Source organism: Artemia sp. Qi Xiang Cuo, chromosome 3 (assembly GCF_049724085.1).
Source record: "Artemia sp. Qi Xiang Cuo chromosome 3, ASM4972408v1, whole genome shotgun sequence".
Taxonomy (NCBI): Eukaryota; Metazoa; Arthropoda; class Branchiopoda; order Anostraca; family Artemiidae; genus Artemia; species Artemia sp. Qi Xiang Cuo.
Genome location: NC_142796.1, coordinates 74,082,478 through 74,102,661, shown reverse-complemented (window position 1 = coordinate 74,102,661; position 20,184 = coordinate 74,082,478). Strand labels below are relative to the sequence as shown.

At 38.1% G+C, this 20,184-nt stretch overlaps 1 protein-coding gene across 1 annotated transcript in view; it reads right to left on the bottom strand.

The window, feature by feature from the left end:
- Lis-1 (LisH and WD40 domain-containing Lis-1) overlaps window positions 1-20,184 on the bottom strand; it is a 120,574-nt gene that overhangs the window by 60,070 nt on the left and 40,320 nt on the right. Inside the window, exon 2 of the mRNA XM_089086560.1 lies at window positions 8,057-8,129. Coding sequence (XP_088942686.1) covers window positions 8,057-8,088 — 32 coding nt within the window. The 5' untranslated portion in view covers window positions 8,089-8,129. The remainder of the gene's footprint in view (window positions 1-8,056; window positions 8,130-20,184) is intronic.

The window sequence follows — 20,184 nt, the reverse complement described above, 5'->3', positions numbered from 1 at the left end:
ATTCTCAGATCTTGACTTCAACACCGACGAAAATCCTGCTTCAAGAAAAAAAAGAAAGCGAGAAGAGAAAGAAACCAAGATCAAGGAAAAACTAAATAGAAAAGAACGAAAGAACTAAGCGAGTAAAAAAAGAATTTAATGGAGAAAAGAAAAAGCCTGCTGTTTCTGAAAGAAAAACACAAAAATTTGATTTGGTATCGGTGCACTTCTTGTGTATTATGGGCACATCAAGAATGTTCTGGATGGGACACTCCTGAGGAGTATTTATGTGACATATGCTCAAGAAAGTAAAATTGACTTAAGTTCTGCAAGCTCATAAGCTATGTGAATATATTTTTTTGGTGCTCGAATTTTTTAAGCCTTTTTTAGTATGGAAAGATGTTTTTTTTGTGTGTTTCAGATGATTGATTTCTAATTATGTCCATACTTTCAATTACATTTTTTTCATTTCCTAAATACGGAATTATGTAACAATATAAATATAATGATTTCAATTTAACGTGTTTATGTCATTGAAATTTCCCACATTTTTTAATTTACAGCCCTTTTGTAGAACATGATATTACCAACTGCCATTACCCCTAAGATAGGGGGTAATACCGGTCAAAGCTGATTTTGCAAAACAATGCTTAATGCCTATATGTAATCTTGATTAAGGCTAAATTTAAGTATGCAATAGGTAAAATATACTATGTTAGTAATTTAACGTGATTAGGTTGGAATTTTATTTTTTTTTTAATTTTTATTCTCATTTTGCCTTAGGTGAACGCCATTACTCAAATCTCCCCTACACAGTGAAAAACTTGAGTGAGTGGCGTATAATACATAAGTACCAAAATTACTTCTCCATGCGGAAAATAAAAAAAAATTCAACTCAAATAAAATTCTCAAATTTGGAAAGCCTTATTTTCCACGGGGGGAGGGGGGTAAACGCCTTGAACCTATTCACTGTGGAGCCCTCCGTTTTCCGGAGGAAAGAATAGGGAACAAAGGTAATTCTCTTGGAGATTGCTGCTTACATGGTTGAATTGCAATGTCACCACCTCAATTTCCAAATGAATTGATGTACCTTTTTTTGGGACTTCACTTGCTCTCTGAAGAGTTTCATAAACGTATTCGAAATTTGAACTCGTGTTCAAACACATACACACATACATACATACATATACATACATACATACACATACATACATACATACATACATACATACATACATACATACATACATACACATTACACATTACACTTTTTGAGAGTCAAAAGAGATAGGAGGGCAACTAGCCCCCCTCCATTCCCTAAATGCATCAGATAAAAATTTTAATATATATATTTTGTTAAAAATAGTTCAAAGTTCAGATAACAAAAACTCCGGTGTCGAAAGAGCCCCCAGGGCCCGGTGGTAAGTGTTGTAAGTTGTGCTCTGGGGACATATATGGTTGTTATGGAAGGGATGCCCGTATAAACTTCATAGAGGGTTCAATTGATTGGAAATTAACTTTATCCCCAAATACATCTGATAAAACAATTTAAGGTAACCATTTTGTTAAAAATAGTTCAAAGATCATATAAAAACTCCGTTACATATGGCCATTTCGTTAAAATAGTTCAAAGGTCGGATAAGAAAAACTCCTGTGTCTACGCAACCCCCCAGGGCCCGGGTTCTATTTACCTTTAAAGAGTCAAAACATATCAGAGGACCCCCCCCTGGCACCCCCCGCCCCTCCATGCTCTTTTTCCCCAAACCCATCCGATAAGAACCTTGAGATAGCCGTTTTTTTAATAGTTCAAAGATAATATAATGAGAACTCCGGGGTCGACACAATCCCCCAGACCCCGGCGGCAGGCGTTGTAAGTAATACTCTGGGGGCATTAATAGTTCTTACGGGAGGGATGCTCGTATAAATTTCGGAAAGGGCTCATATGATTGGAAATTCAAAGTTCTCGTTCACTTTTTAAGAGTTAAAAGAGATCGGAGGGCACTAGCTCTCCTTCTCCACGACCTATTTTCCTCAAACCCACCTGATAAGAACTTTGAGGGAGCCGTGTTTTTTTTTTTTTAAATGGTTGCAAGACCCTATAACGAAAACTCCGGGGTCGACACACTCCTTCAGGGCCCGGGGTAGGCGTTGTAGGTTATGCCTGGGGGACATGTATAGCTGTTGTGGAAGGGATGCTCGTATAAACTTCAGAGAGGGCTCATTTCATTGGAAATTGAAAGTTCTGGTTCACTTTTCAAGATTCAAAAGTGATCAGAGGGTAACTGTCACCCAACAACTCTTTTCCCCCAAATGCATCCGATAAAAATTTTGAGTTAGCCATTTTGTTAATAATAGTTCAAAGGTCAGATAAAAAAAAACTCCGGTGTCGACACAACCACCCAGGGCCCAGGGCAGGCGTTGCAAGTTATACCCTGGGGGCATATATGGTTGGTATGGAAGGGATGCTCGTATAAACTTCAGAGATGGCTGATTTGACTGGAAATTGAAAGTTCTAGTTAAATTTTTAAGAGTCAAAACAGAGCGGAGGGCACCTAGGCCCTTTTTTCCCCAAACCCATCTGATAGAAATTCTGAGATAGCCATTTTTCTTAAAATAGTTCAAAGGTCAGATAACAAAAACTCCGGTATCGACACAACCCGCCAGGGGGCGGGGATTGTAAGCTATGGTCTGGGCACGTATATGGTTCTTATGAAAGGGATGCACGTATAAACTTCATAGAGGGCTCTTTTGAATCGAAATGGGAAGTTCTAGTTCACTTTTTAAGAGTCAAAAGATATCGGAGGGCAACTAGTCACCCCTCCCCATGCCCTTTTTTCCTAAACCCCATCCAATAAGAACTTTGGGATAACCATTTAAAAAAAATAGTTCAAAGATTATATAATGAAAACTCTGGGGTCGACGCAATCCCCCAGGGCCCGGAGGCAGGCGTTGTAAGTAATGCTCTGGGGGCTTACATAGTGCTAATGGAATGGATGCTCGTATAAACTTCAGAGAGGGTTCGTTTGATTGGAAATTGAAAGTTCTAGTTCATTTTTTAAGAGTCAAAAGAGATCAGAGGGCAACTATCCCCCCAAGCCCCTTTCCTCCAAATGCATCTGATAAATATTTTGAGATAGCCATTTTGTTAAAAATAGTTCTATGGTCAGATAAAAAAAAACTCCGGTGTTGACACAACCACCCAGGGCCCCGGGCAGGCGTTGCAATTTATGCCCTGGGGGCATATATGGTTCTTATGGAAGGAATACTCGTATAAAATTCAGAGATGGCTGATTTGAATGGAAATTGAAAGTTCTAGCTCAATTTTTAAGAGTCAAAAGAGAGCAGAAGGCGCCTAGGCCCTTTTTTCCCCGAACCCATCTAATACAAATTTTGAGATAGCCATTTTTTTAAAATAGCTCAAAGGTCATATAACCAAAACTCCAGTAAGATAGGATAAGATAAATTATATTTCATACAAATATAAACAACACAAATAATTAAATAAAGCCAACAGGGAGCTAAACTCGAAAGGAACGCTAACAATTATTGCAGTGAGTTCAAGTACACCAAAAATAAAGATAAAGAAGATGAACCAAAAAAAATTCTAACATATAGAAGGAGAGGACAAAGGAGGCTACCCCAGCACGGCAAAAAAAAAATAATGCTAAGAAACAAATTATCAAGAAGAATCACCCCGTCATCAAAGGTTAATAATATATTCTACTAATCTATTCTTTAAAAGTGATCGGCTATTAAGATTTTTAAATTTACTATTTAATTTTAGCCTATTTGCTATAGAAGGGATTTGGTATCAAATTGAAAATTTATCTCTTTCACAATTAATCAAAGGGATTCTATACGCTCCAAAACGAGCCGACGAAGAAGCGAGTGAGCGAATAGGGGTAAAAAAAATTTGTGACTCATAAAAATAACTCGCCGGAGACTGAATATCATAATGCCAGAGCGATAATTGCAATTCCCTAAGTTGATTAAGGTTTAATATATGAAGAAATAAAAATAAAGTTTGTGTTTCACAAAATTTTGAAGTCGTGCAGGATGATGAAAGAAAGTACGAAGGATTCTTACGGCTTTATTTTGCAATGTCTGGAGGTGTTTAAAATGATTAGGAAATGTATTTGGGTATCGACACAACCCGACAGGGCCAGGAGGCAGGGATTGTAAGCTATGGTCTGGGACCGTGTATGGTTCTTATGAAAGGGATGCTCGTATAAACTTCATAGAGGGCTCCTTTGAGTTGAAATAGGAAGTTCTAGTTCAATTTTTAAGAGTCAAAAGAAATCGGAGGGTAACTAGCCCCCCCCCCTCCATGCCTTTTGTCCTAAAACCCATCCTATAAGAACTTTGGGATAACCATTTTTTAAAAATAGTTCAAAGATCATATAATGAAAACTCTGGGGTCAACACAATCCCCCAGGGCCCGGAGGCAGGCGTTGTAAGTAATGCTCTGGGGCTTACATAGTGCTTATGGAAGTGATGCTCGCATAAACTTCAGAGAGGGCTGTTTTGATTGGAAATTAAAAGTTCTAGTTCATTTTTAAGAGTCGAAAGAGATCGGCGGGCAACTACTCCACCCTACGCCACTTTTCCCCCTCATGCATCCAATAGATAATTTGAGATAGTCAGTTTTTTAAAAATAACTCAAAGATCAGACAAAAAAAACTTTGGTGTCGACACAGCCACCCAGGGCCCGAGGGCAGGCGTTGCAAGTTATACCCTGGGGGCATATATGGTTCTTATGGAAGGGATACTCGTATAAACTTCAGAGATGGCTGATTTGAATGGAAATTGAAAGTTCTAGTTCAATTTTTAAGAGTCAAAAGAGAGTGGAGGGCGCCTAACCCCAACGCCCTTTTTCCCCGAACCCATCCAATAAAATTTTGAGATAGCCATTTTTTTTAAATAGTTCAAAGGTCAGATAACAACAACTCCGGTATCGATACAACCAGTCAGGGCATGGGGCAGGGACTGTAAGCTATGGCCTGGGGCCGTATATGGTTCTTATGAAAGGGATGCTCGTGTAAACTTCATAGAGGACTCCTCTATGAAGTTTATAATGAAGTTTTGAATGGATATAGAAAGTTTTAGTTCACTTTTTAAGAGTCAAAAGATATCGGAGGGCAACTAGCCCCCGCCCCCTCCATGCCCTTTTTTCCTAAAACCCTTCCGATAAGAACTTTGAGATAACCGCTTGTTAAAAAAATAGTTCATAGATCATGTAACGAAAACTCCAGAGTCGACAAAACCCCCCAGGGCCCGGAGGCAGGCGTTGTAAGTAATGCTCTGGGGACTAACACAGTTCTTAGGAAAGGGATGCTCGTATAAACTTCGGAGAGGGCTCATATGATTGGAAATTGAAACTTCTCTTTCACTTTTTAAGACTCAAAAGAGATCGAAGGGCAATTAACCCCCTCTCCGCGTCCTATTTTCCTCAAACCCATCCGATAAGAACTTTGAGAGTCATTTTTTCAAAATGGTTCAAAGATCATATAATGAAAACTCCGGGGTCGACACAATCCTAGGCGTTGTAAGTTATGCCTGGGGGGCATATATAGCTGTTGTGGAAGGAATGCTCGTATAAACTTCAGAGAAGGATAATTTGATTGGAAATTAAAAGTTCTAGTTTAATTTTTAAGAGTCAAAAGAGATCAGAGAGCAACTATCCTTCATGCCTCTTTTCTCCTAAATGCATCCGATAAAAATTTATTGATAGCCATTTTGTTAAAAGTAGTTCAAAGAGGTCAGATAAAAAAAAAGGCAGGCGTTGCAAGTTGTGCCCTGAGAGCATAGCCTATATGGTTCTTATGGAAGGGATGCTCGTATAGACTTCAGAGAGGGCTGATTTGAATGGAAATTGAAAGTTTTAGTTCAATTTCTAAGAGTCCAGAGAGAACGTGGGGCCCCTAGCACCCATGCCCCTTTTTCCCCAAACCCATTCGATACAAATTTTGAGATAGCCATTTTTTTTAAATAGTTCAAAGGAAAGATAACAAAACCTGCGGTGTCAACAAAACCCCCAGAGCCTGGGGGACATTGGGACAGGCATTGTAAGCTATTTCCTGGGGCCGCATATGGTTCTTCTGAAAGGGATGCTTGTATAAGCTTCATAGAGGGCTCATTTGAATGGAAATTAAAAGTTCTAGTTCTAGTAAAAAAATATTGGAGGGCAATTAGCCCATCCCACCCTCCACACCCTTGAGTTTATCGGATGGCAAATTAGCCCCCCACCCGCCCTTTACCCCCAAACCCATCCGATAAAAATTTTGAGATGGCCATTTTGTTAAAAATAGTTCAAATATCTTTTTTCCCCAAGCCAATCCGATAAAAATTCTGAGATAGCCTTTTTTTATAGCCATATAAGTTACTTTTCTTTGAAAAACTTATTTTTTGGAAAGTTTTTTAAGAACTTTGAGATAGCCATTTTTTTAAATAGTTGAAAGATCATATAATGAAAACTCTGGGGTCGACACAAGCCCTAGGGCCCTGAGGCAGGCGTTGTAAGTAATGCTCTGGGGGCATTTATAGTCCTTGTGAGATTATTATTAAGTTTAAAATGGCCTTCACTTTTCGTTGAAGAACTTAATTTTCGGAAAGTCTTTTCCAAATTAAAAATGACAAAAGACAAGCCGAGGCAAAAGTTAAAGGTCCAATAAAAAAGTGTAATTTTACAAAGGCACCGCTTCTAATTTAAGGTCGATTTGGATGTCATGACATCAAGAAAAGGCTCAAATTGTTTGAGAATTAAAATATGACGCTTAAAACTAAAAAGGGGAAAACAACGAAAAAGAGAACACTGAAATCAAAAGAGCCACCCTCTTACATGAAAGGCCAACAAAATCACCTTTTTGCATGACAGTTCCCATACTTTATTCTTTATTTTCTCTGTCCTTTGTCCTTTCTTATGCCCCTTTTTACAATGAAAACAGCTTACGTCGAGTTTAACAAAATATACCTGTTTTGCATAAATTTGTCGTTAACTGCAAAATTTCAAAGTCACTGATTTAAAATCAGAGTTGGGTGACAGAAGGAAAAGTGTCTAAAAATTGGAAAATAACAACGGATCTGTACCCCAAAGGCTACACGGAGTCATAAAAAATTCTGAGCCCCCCCCCCCCCCAAAAAAAAAGCCGGATATAGGGTATTATTTTTTTGGTGCAACTGTCTAATCTTGTTACATCTAACATCTCTAATCAGTTACATTTCTTAAGCTTCCGTTTTTTCAAGCCAATAAGGCCAGCGTTGCCTTTTTGAGTGAGTGAAGGAAGGAGATACAGGGAAGATTATGTGTAGTTTCGCTAATTAGTAATCTGAAGGCTTAAAAACTCACAAGATAACTGGGCGGCATTCAAATTTTAGGGTTAAAACTATCTAAAAGTAGCCTAAATACTTCTTTAAGACTGATGAATCTACAATAAACAAGCCTCAAGTTCAATACAGCTTATTGTAATCGATAGCAATTGATCTTTAGGTGTGCTTTTAGTCAAAGCATCACTGACAGCCAATGCAAACCACTCTCTTTGCAAACAGAATACTTTTCATTGGCCTTCAATGGCGCTATGAATAAAGGCATATTCGATCGTCCATTGCAATTGTTTGAAACAAGCTCGATTGAACACGGGAATGGTTTGTGGTAGAGGCTCCTTTGGGGTAGATAAACAACAGGGCTATTTATTTCAGCCTTTGGATTGTCCCTCTAGCTCACAATCATATCCGCCAAACATCGCATTTTAAAATTGCTATACTTTGAATGAGCCAAAAATCCAGTGTCTAGCCATCTAGATATTTTCAGATGACTAAATAACTTTAAAATGTATTTTCGGTTTATTCAAAGTAAAAATAGGCAAAATCAGATTATTGGCAGATATGATAGTAAGCAAGACAGGCGACGATTTGGCACAGCATTGTCCAAGAAACCTGACAACAATGTATCGAACAAATATCCTCACTTGATCATCGGTTGCAACTGGCAACAAAGAATTGTCCATATTAATAGATAACAGATACCCAATATTCAATTAGTTAAAATTAAAATTTTTGGATTAACGAAACAAACACTTACAATTCATCTCGTTGCCGCTGCGATAAGACCATGACCTTGCTGCAGATCAACAATGCTCAGAAGCTGCCTTTACCTGAAAAGGATATGTTGCAGATTCAAGATAAATTTCTAACCAAAATACCCCTTGTTCATAGTTGCACATGAGTGTGACTATTAAAGGTGCGGGGAGGGGATTAAGATGACTTTTGAGGAAAGGGAGGTTAAAAATACATATACAAAAAGCATCGTATCCAGTAATTCTTCAGTTTTTCTGAGTTGGAGACTCCTTCAGATCAATCTTGGGGAAAGGAAGTCCCTGTGTGCAGGTGTGACTTCGTTATTCAAAAACAATGTCAAGGACTTCAGGGCAACCTATATGAAGCAAGAGAGTGACATTTTAGAATAATATCAAACTTACAATGTTCAAATGTCACAGGACAAGACATCCCCGCCATAATCCAAGAGCTATAAAACTTCTATTTTATACTAGTGACATTAAAAAAATTACTATAATTTGGTTGATGAGTTGGCTAGGGGCACTACTTTTCAACCTTCAAAAAGGCAAAAATATTCTGATATCGAAATCTCCCTGTCCATCTTAATAATTCACAAAAAAAAAAAAAAAAAAAAAAAAAAAAAAATCCTTAAGTATTGTAAGAGGCAAATAATAAGAGACAACGCTAAACCGTTGCTTATAGTAAAGACCAAAAGGCTTCAATTTTTTATTATTTATTTTTCCCAGGGGCACTTCCTATGGAAGGAGTCGTCATATAAACTTCAGAGGGGGCTCATTCGATTGGAAATCAGAAATTCTAGTGCCCTTTTTAAAAGTCAAAGGTTATCGGAGGGCAACTAGTCACCCTCTCCTACGCCCTTTTTTCCCCAAATACATCCGATAAAAGTTTTGAGATAGCCATTTAGTTAAAAATAGTTCAAAAACCATATAACAAAAACTCTGAGGTCAACACAACCCCAGAGGGCCCGGGGACAGATATTCTAAATTATGCCCTGGGGGCATATATAGTTCTTATAGAAGGGATACTCGTATTAACTTCATAGGGAGCTCCTTTTATAGGAAATTGAAAGTTCTAGTACAATTTTCAAGAGCCAAAGGGATCGGAGGACATCTAACCACCCCTCTTTTCCCCATATGTATCCGATCAAAATTTTGGGACAGCCAGTTTGTTTGAAATAGTCCAATGATCAGAGAACAAAACTTCGAGGGTCAACATAGCCCCCCCCCAAGATCCAAGGGGAGGGTTGTAACTTATGTTCTGGGGGCATACAGTATTTTTCTATGGAAGAGGTGGTCGTGTAAACTTTGGAGAGGACTCAAATGAATTACAAACTGAGTTCTAATTTCGTTTTTAAGGGTCAAAAGTGATCTGATGGCAACTAATCCTCCGCCAAACCCTCTATTTTCCCAAATATGTCCGATCGATTTTTTATATAGCCATTTTGTTTTAAATAGACCAAAGATTATATGACAAAACAACAGGGATAAAATATTCCTTGTGTTTTAAATTATGCCCCAAGGCCATATAAGGTTTTTATGTAAGGAGAGGTTGTATAAACTTCAGAGGAGGCACATTCGATTGTAAATCGGAATTTCTACTGCTCTTGTTAAGAGTCAAAAGTGATAGGAGAGCAACTACCCCCCCCCCCCCAAAGCCCTTTTTTCCCAAATGCATCCCATCAAAGTTTTAATATAACCATTTTGCTGAAAATAGTTTAAAGATCAAATGGTGAAAACTCCGGGGTTGACACAACCCCGCGGAGTCCAGGGGCAATAGCTTTAAGTTATGCTCTGGGTGCATATAAGGTTTTTATGTAAGGGAACGTCATGTAAACTTCAGATGTGGCTCATTTGATTGCAAATTTATAGTTCTAGTTACCTTTTAAGAGTGATCAAAAGTGACAGAAGAGCATCCCCCCCCCAAACCACACCCTGTTTTCCCAAAATGTATCCGATCAAAATTTTAAGATAGCCATTAAGTTTGAAATAGTCAACGATCAGATGACAAACTGCTCGGGTTCAACATATCCCCACCCCAGCCCAGGGGAACGGTTGTAACTTATGCCCAAGGAACATCTAAGGTTTTTATGGAAGAGGTTGTTGTATATACTTCAGAGGGGACTCAAATGATCTTAATCACCCCCCCCCCCCACCCACACGCGCTTTTTTTCTCAAATACATCCGATGAAAACTCAAAAATCATATAAAAAACTCCGGAGTCGACAACTACCCCCCCCCCAGGATCCGTGGGCAGGCGTTGTACGTTATACCCTGGGGGCATATATGGTTGTTATAGAAGGGATGCTTGTATAAAGTTCAGAGAGAGCTTATTTGATTAGAAATTGAATTTTCTAGTTTACTTTCTAAGAGTCAAAAGATATCGGAGGGCAACTTGCCCCCCCCCCCATGCCCTTTACTCCCAAATACATCTGATAAAATTTTGAGATAGCTATTTTGTTAAAAACAGTTCAAAAATCATACAACGAGAACTCCGAGGTCGACATAACCCCCGAGGGACCAGGGACAGGCGTTGTAATTTTTGCTCTGGAGGCATGTACGGTTCTTACAGAAGAGATGCTTATATAAACTTCAGAGGGCTCATTTGACAGCAAATTGACCGTTCTAGTTTAATTTTTAAGTCAAAAGAGATCAGAAGGCAACTATCCCCCCACACCCTTTTCCCCAAATACATTCGATAGAAATTTTGAAGACAGCCATTTTGTAAAAAAGATTTCAATGATTATATAACAAAACACCGGGGTCGATACAGCCCCCAGGGTCCTGGAGCAGGCACTGTAAGTTATGCCCTGTGGGGATATATCGTTCTTATAGAACGGATGCTCGTTTAAACTTCAGAGAAGGCTCATTTGATTGGAAATTGAAAGTTCTATTTCACTTTTTTAATGGTAAAAAAAAAATCGGAGGGCAACTGCCCCCCCCCACCAACCCCTTTTTCCCAAATACATCCGACAAAATATTTGAGACAGCCATTTCATTAAAAACAAGTTCAAAGATCATATAGTAGAAAATGCAGGGTTGACACAACCTCCCAAGAAACGAGGACAGGCGTTGTGAGTTATGCACTGGAGGGGGGCATATAGTTCTTATTGAAGGGATGCTCGTATAAATTTCAGAGAGGGCTCATTTGATTCGAAATTGAAAGTTCTAGTTCACTTTTTATGAATCAAAAGGAATTTAACAGCAACTAGCCGGTCCCCACGCCCTTTTCCCCCAAATGCATCCGATCATATAACAATAACTTCGGGGTTGACACAGCCCCCCAGAGCCCGGGGGCCAGTGTCTTAAGTTATGCTCTAGGGCATATAAGGTTTTTATGTAAGGGGAAGTTGTATAAACTTCAATGGTGGCCTATTTGATTGGAAAATGAAAATTCTAGTTACTTTTTTTCAGTCAAAAACGACCGGAGGACATCTACCCCCCCCCCCCCACACACACACACACACGAAAGACCTGCCAAAAGAATGAAATTGAAATGTTAAAAGACACTTTTCGAAAGCGATGTCAAACTTTTTTTTTTTAAATATTAATTTATAAGAGTTGTTTAGTATTCGTCTCTTTTTATGATTTTAGGAGAAATCAGGAAACATGCACATTGAATAATAGTATAAAAACAAATATGAGAGTGTAAAGGGTACGAAAGAACTGATGCATATGCCAGAAGCTGCAATTTAGGTAAATTTAAGGCAAAACAAGGATTACCTTAGATCTTAGGATTACATTAACTAAATTATGTTCAAAACTAAGGTAAAAAATAGAAACTGTTTCAAATATCAATGATTGCCAATAAATGGTTCATCCACTCTGACGTTGAGAGTGGCCATTTCTTCATTGATTGAAAAACATTTAAGAGATACTGGCATAGCTAAATTAGACCCCGGCGCCGCGCCGACGGATCGACCGAACGCCGCACACGAGAAGCCCGGTCGAACGCCACTGAAGTGTCGTACCGCCGCCGGCGTGCCGCAGGCACGCCGGCCTGCGGTCGACTTCAAAATAATTTTGCGGCAATTCTTTATTGCGTCAACCGCAAAGTCGGAGCTTTTTCTTCTCGTGTGGTTTAGTATTTCGATTTGCCTGATTAGAAATCAAGCACGGCTTGCACTATCCCCAAATTTTCAGGTATTTTCCCAAAAATCTATGCGTCACCCCGAAACAAAATTTGGTTCCCCAAATCCCCGAATATCACGCAATCACGGTGCCACCCCTAGCGATTTATCACCAGTAACTTTCCCAGCCAAATATTACTTTGCATACCATAATTCTTCACTACTCTCTTGTTCATTAATTTTCGTCTCTTTTGTTACTTTGCATAAAAACCAGACAGATGCAATATGCAATTACAAATACAAATACTCGTATTGTAATATACACAGTTCTTCATATGTTGACAAAAAAAGAATCGTCTTTATGAAATGAGTTTAAGTCATTTCGAATCCAGTTTTCTAATCGCTATTTCTTACATCATTCATAGTCAAGAATTTTATTTTCAAGTTGAATAGAATTATAGAAAGCATTCACTACTATACAGCTTCAGCCTTCAGTTGGATTTTGAAATTGACAGCCGAGAGATTGTTTCTACAGTTTAATTCTAAATTTGCAGATTTTTTTTTGCTGTTTTTAGATAATATTTTATTAATTTTTAATATTTAATTTCTGAAACATTATATAGAAAAAAATATTTATTAGTACAAATTTTTACCCCCCCCCCCAAAAAAACAAAAAAAAACCTTCTATTTTTACAATACTTTGATAGATGAGACGTTATATACCGTGTTGGAGAATTAAGTTTTGAAACGAAAGCTACCCCAAAATATGATTCATAAATGAATTGTATATCTTTGCCTATAGGGGGGATAGTAGACTCTCATTTGTAAATGATAATACCGCACTTTTTTTCATTGAAAGCAGGGATGCCAAAAAGATAATTACTTTTTTCATTTAAAGTGAAGACAGAAGAAAATGATATCAAATTCCCTGGGAAACCATTGAAACACTTTGATAGATCCCAGGGCCCTCCAGTGGGACTTGTACTTTATCTTGGATATTTTGCCATTTCTCATTGGCCGCTGGCCTAATTTGGATTTTGTATGTGCTCCCTTTTAATTAGATTTTTTTGATCTCACTGAATCCCACAGCGAATCTATGACTCAGTTTTTCAATCATTTGAGGTATATCTGAATAATTTTGATATTTTTGTTGTTGTATTTGTACCCCTTTACTAATACCCTCAATTTTTTTTTCAAGGAACACTAGTCTGTTTAACGTTATTTTGCGTGTTTGTTTGAACCATAGAGTGACCTAGTTAATTATTAAGTAAATTATTTTCATAATGAAAGCTGACACGGTATCCTATCAAGGTGGTATCCAGTGGGGGGGGGGTAGGGAGGTATTACATTTAAATGATAATATCTCGAATTTTTTTTTTTATTGAAAGCAGGGATCCCAAAAAGTTATTTTTTTTCTTAATTTAAAGCAGAAACGGCATCCTATCAAGGTGATATCCCGGGGGGGGGGGGGTAGTGAGCTATCATATTAAATGATAATACCTCGATTTTTTTTATTTATTTATTTATTTTATTTTATTTATAACCCACTGTACAATAAATGTAAAATAGTGGAGTAATACAAACACAAAAAAAAAGAAAAAGAACAGCGACAATCTAACCACAAATATAAACACTAATAAAAAAAACGGATAAGACTGTGATGTGGGCCCAACCGAAAACTAGCATCCTGACTGATCTTCGCTTGCACCATTTCAAGCGAGGACAGAATTTCTGTTGCACCATAACGACCAACAAGGCGCCTATTTCGCACAGCAAGCGGCAAATATAATAGGAACTTACAATATCTAAAATAATTAACCTTCATTTGTTTCAGATCATGCTTAGTAAAAAGCGGATACAGCCCAGAAGCGAATAAAATCGCATGGTCACAGAAACTACAGTAGAGTTTAGCAAGACCATGCCTATTAAAACGTCCACGGTTTGCAACAATTTTCCCATAACCAGCTTTAAGCTTATCCTTCGAATCACAAATAAATTTACGTCGGATACTTCCTACGGGTTCACAAATGGAAATACCAAGCCATTTAATAACAGGGACCCTAGGTACCGTAAAAGTATTGCAAGCAAGGGGAGTAGCAGGGGGATTAACAGCGTTAAAGAGTAAATATTCCCATTTCAAAGTATTTAATGATAGGCCTATTTCACTAAGCATAGATCCCACCATGCTAACATTCCATTCAAGCCTCCTTTTGTAGCTACTAATCAGGAGGAGGTCATCAGCATATGCTAAATAAGACACTTCCGAAAAACCAAAAAAACAACTGGAGGGACTCTTATTAATCACACTCGAAATACAAGCATTAAAAATATAAGGTGAAAGAACTCCTCCTTGCCTAACCCCTCTTTTAACAGGAATATTTCCAAAAACACATCCATTCGATTTCAGTCTAACATATGAATTCGAATACCAAAAACGTAGCAGAGAAATAATCGATGGGTTTATACCAAGCTGATGTCAAGAATCAAAAGCCTGAGGGTGCACAACACTGTCGAAAGCTTTAGATATGTCTAAAGCACATATATGTAATGATTTACCTTTCGTTTGTGCATCCTTAAAAAGGAGAGCAAGCACCCGATGTGCATAATGACAAGAAATCCCCTTTCTAAATCCAAACTGATTAGCATCATAATTCACAAAATCAATAATATAAGGAAGAAGCACATATTCAAAAAGTTTGCTAATATTGCAGGCGACAGTACTCGGCCTATAAGAATGACATTTATTTACGTCTTTTCCTCTCTTTACAATTGAGGTAACAGTACTACATAGGAAACTATCAGGCACTAAAGAACAACAAAGACACATTTGAAAAAGTAGCTGCAAATGTTTTACTAGTTCCCGAGAATCTTCCCGTAAATGAAAAACGCTTATACCATCAATATCAATAGACTGAGACTTCAGCCGCCTGATCGATTCAGTAATTATATCAGCTGACACAAGAAGGACGTGCTTTTGTTGCATTTTTTCGGGAAGGCACTTAGCAAGGAGTTGGGAATATCGGCTATGTACAGCGAAATTAACACGGGAAAAAATATTAGAATAATGTTGGATCCAAGCTGATTGCGGAATATTATCACTCTTATAATCAGTAAACTTAGAAGAATTCGTCACAAACTTCCACTCTTTCGACCTGTTTGGAAAACTAACTCCAGCTTCACGAACGGACCGCAGTTGTCTTTTATAAGCCGTTTTCGTTTTACGTTTAATATAAAAAACAGTACCACGAGAGGGACGCCCACAAGCAATCCAAATACGTAACCATAGCTTGGTCTGATTTTTCGCTTTTTTCAAAAGAGGGTCATAATTCCAAACAAACTTTCGCGTGTCGGACCGAATACGTTCAATTGGGACAGCTACTTGTTCAGTTTTTTTCAAACATAAAAGGATTTGATGATAATACGTATTCAATTGCAAACGAGCACTAGGTGAGCTAACTCCACAACAGAGGAGGTTATAAGGCACATTAATGGTACTCAGCAGGCTTGCAAGCGTGGCCACATATAAAGGCCAATCACAACGATTCCAATTTCGCCGTTGAAACCACTTTTTTTCTACGGATTGGGGAGCATTTATTACTAGTTTAGATGTGACTGACACACACAGAGATATGGGTATGTGATCATAATCTCTTTCATCTTCATCAACTTGGACAGTTGAAGTTGTAACACCAGCAGAGCATACACAGTGGTCAAGGTTAGACCGGGAGCCGCTGGCATGTTTGTAAGTAAATGGAAGATCTTTTGTCAGAATCCGGAAACCAAGGGGGGGCACTTGAGCAGTGAATCGGATCGGGGGAGGACATTGTCATATCACAGTTCATGTCACCCATTAGTAGCCAATCATAACCAAGTTTCTCAATACCCGATACCAAATTTTTCAGTTTTTTGCACGCTTTAACAAAATGGGTGAATGACACAAGATCATTCTTATTATGCGGCAAATAAACATTAACTAGTACAAGATCACCAATCCTGACGGCTAAATAAATATCATCAGATCCGTAACACTGTGGGGAAAGGGAAGAGAATTTCCGATTCAGCACGCAAGCCAACCCACCGGAGGGACGACCACGAGTTCTTCGGGCATTTGTAGAAAAAACAATGTGGCCGGGGCTACGTCGAAGGACATTTACGCTCACAGCCGGCAATAAATGTTCTTGAAAAAGGACTACATCAAATGTATCAAGAAGATTATCAATACAAATGTCCTTATCTTTGGTCCCATTAATATTAAAAGAACAAATAGAGATAGGCAAAGATATCATTTGGCAATACCTTGCCAAATGATTTTGAAAGCAGGGCTGCCAAAAGTTAATTTTTTTAATTTAAAGCAGAGATGGTATCCTAAATATGGTATCCAGAGGGGGGGGGCATAGGGAGTTATTATATAGGTGATAGTACCTTGATTTTTTTTTGAAAGCAGGGATGCCAAAAAGTTGAAAAGTTGACAAAAATTAACAAGATTTTCATGAGTTATAGGCTACTTGATACAGCACTTGCATGGTTTTATCGTCCAAAGGGAAAGGGACATATGCGTCCAACCCGTTTTTTTCTTATTGATGAAACGGGTTTACTTTGAAAACATTCATTCACCAGTACCATGCAGATTCACACTAAAAAGAATTGGTGTGACGAAAGCGATATCGACATCCCTAACATTGCGCTCGAGTGACACTGGCGCCCTTTGTCCAGTGCCCAAGTTAAATTAAAAGGCCAGATCTTAATAAAAGCTTTCAATTTGGGAGGTTCAAGGAGGAGTCTTCGACAGTCTTATGACCTCAGGGTATTAGATGTTGCAACGTTCCTAAGTATCTACAGTGGTTTAAAAAATTCGATCACCCCACAAAGGATTATCAAAAATATGCTCAAATATAACAAATGTAACATTCGGAATATTATAATACTTTTTTCAAAGCTTTGAAGAAAAGCAAAAAAGGCTAAATACCCCTAACTACGCTTAAAAGCTATTTTAAAAAGAAACTCTTTGGAGATTTCCATGGAAATGACCATACCAGAAGCTTTGAGCCTGGGTGGGGATCAAAGAAGAGTCTTTGAGTATTTTGACCACAGGTCACTTATTGTTGCGACTTTCTTAAATTTGGTAATTTTTGTGAGCATTTGGAAATCAAAGCTTAAACTCAATAACTGATACTAAGTGTCCTAACATCTTGCTTGGATTAAAAGTGACGGACTAGGATGAAAATGCCAACATCTTTCTGGAGCTACTTCAATCTGCATATCATTTCATTTAGTTGCATTTAAAACGGATGAGCTTTTCATATTTTACCTAAGAAAATAGCTGGCACTTCATTTTTCTTCATATCGAATAAACCATTAAGAGTTTTTTGTTTCATTGTAATTGAAAAGTTCTCATGTGAAGTGTTGATCCTGTATTTTTCAATTTGATAATTTTACCCCTTTTAGATGCAGTTTATAATTTGACTGATATTAGGTATTTATCTGTTTATAATTTGTAATGAATCACCAAAAGAAAAAAAGAACAATAAACAAGAAAGCAGCCAGAAGCAATAAAAAATCAGCAGTTCAGCCGTAGCCCACAAGACATATTCTATAGAGAAGCCCAAAAAAAAACTTTAAAATCCTTTTTTTTTAAATTGTTATTAAAAATCGGTTTTTAACAAAAGAAGGCTTTTTAGGAATCCAAAAAAGCAAAAAAAAAAACAATCAATATCAAAGTCGCCCATTTCAACTGTTTTAAAGGTGACAAAACAGATACAGGCAAAAGGCATTATGAAAAAATTAAGCTTCTAAGTTCAAAGTTATATTCAAAGTTTTTACCCCGACAACTGACAAATTTGGTGATACGGTGTCTGAAGTTTTGTGTGCAGTAATGCTCGATGAAAAAAACTACTAATTTTGATAATTATTTATCTTAAGAATACATAGCTAATAGATACTTCAACTACTCGTATTATGCAAGGGTTCTGAAACGTCACAGCAATTTCGTTTCTACCAGATTTCTACTTCTCTTGATGAATAACGAAGAAGACCAGTTTCCAGCCAGCGACTTGTGAATTTTGATCATGAATAGGCTCGAATCTGTTGTAAACTTAAGCTGTGTTTTGAGAAAGACTGATGAAAACATTAATGTTTGCGGTCAACATTGATCACCCCGGCGGCAAGCCGCCGACATCTGCCCGGCGGCGCGCCGCCGACGTGTTACCAGCGGCGCGGCGTGCTATTTTTGGCCCCGCCGCCGCCGGTCTTCCCTCATCGGCGCGGCGCCGGGGTCTAGCTGAAATGGTTACATCGTTGGAAGTGAAAACGATATGGATGTTTCATAGATTGTCATTCTCTTACTCAAGTGGCTACACATTTGTGTAAAATTTGCTTACCTTTTTTTATTGTAATCATTGCGAGAACAGAATTAAAAAACAAGTGAGGATTGGATTAAAGATTTGTTGTTAGACCACGGTCGGCTTCATGGAGTAGGAGTTATGTACTTCTAATGGATGGTGTCTTAACTAAAAACAAGAGTATGGCTACTGCCCGTTTCCCAAACGATAAAAGCATCATTCTCTTACTTAAATAACCAATTATCTTACTTAGAAGTATCACTCTCTTACTTAAGTGGCTACAAAGTTCTGCAAAATTAGTTTACCTTTTTTTTTATTATAATTAATCGAAACAATTTTTTGCACAAAATAGATTTTTCAAAAAAAGTAAAGAACTCCATTAAACCAAAAATGAACAAAATATACTCAAATAATCTACCAAGCATTCAACGACTACAAATCAGTATCAATAAATAAATAAAACCCCAAACAAACAGAAATCAAAAGAAGTCAAATTCAAAACGAGCTGAAATTAATCTGAGTAGGGTTCGAAACCCTATAATTTCTAAAAGCCAGAATATAATTCGTAGTTTACTGAAAAAAATTCAAATGAATTTACTGAAAAAACTCAAATGAATTTACTGTAAAAAAAAATGTGTAGTGTCAATTTAATATACATATGCTGATATTTATTCCTTAAAATCTCAGTTAATTTTTGTTTTCTTAAAGTGTATCAGTTAATTTTTGTTTTCTCGTCGGTGTATATGTCTAAGAGTAAAAACTACCGCTGCCTGGCCGAGATGTCTTGTGACATAATCTACGTAAGATCCTGCCACCTTCAAATAAGTGGATCCGGCAGTCGACGGGATTTTATGGACTAGCCAGCCACAGTCCAAAGCTCTCTGGGAGGTCCCTCAATTTTCATCAGTGCATTTGTTAGAGAGGCTTTATCGGCTGTCCTCATCATTTCGAACGAACTGAAGAGCGATGATGGAAAAGTACAGAGCTCGAACAACAGAACTTCGTTCAAGTCAGAACCATTGGTGCTAGCCACTGCTGCTAGACGTTGAAATATTAGAGCTAGGTCGCTTCCATATTCTTCAGAACCGTTTCTCCCACATATTTGGCATCGTCTGCGTTTACAGATGACGAAACACGGACACCAATAACCAGGTTCAGCAGCTGTGATTCCTGCCTGAGTGGTTCTAGGGGCTCAATGTATGGAGCTATCTTTTCGATGTCCGCCAGGTCTCTAGCTCTCCTCGAAGATATCCCTTCTGCATAATTTTCAATAGTCAACTCCGCAAGGCCAGTCAGGTTCTGCATGCGTTCATTAACTAGAACCAAAGTAGGCAGAGCAGATGTTCAAATTGTCCGCTGTAATTCAGTCATGCCTCTACCTCGCGTCAGACCGCCACTCGCATTTATACTTCTCATTAACGTCTGTTCGATCACCAAATCAGGAGAAAGTGCCACCCAGTAGTTGTCAGTTCTTCGGATGAACATGTACTCCTGTAACGTTCTGTACTGCTCTGGGTTGTCTTTCCTCAACTGAAACATCGACTGCATTCCGTGTAGACTCCGTGTAAAGATTGTGGCCGAAAGCAGCAAAGTAAGGAAGCACTTCTAACATCGACTGTAGATAAAGCTCAAGGTTACTACTTCGTTCAGCTCTCAGGTTCTTTCTCAGGATTCCAAGTAGGTCCAGATATTAAAACCAAAGACTTGCAGCTCTGGACTCGGATAATC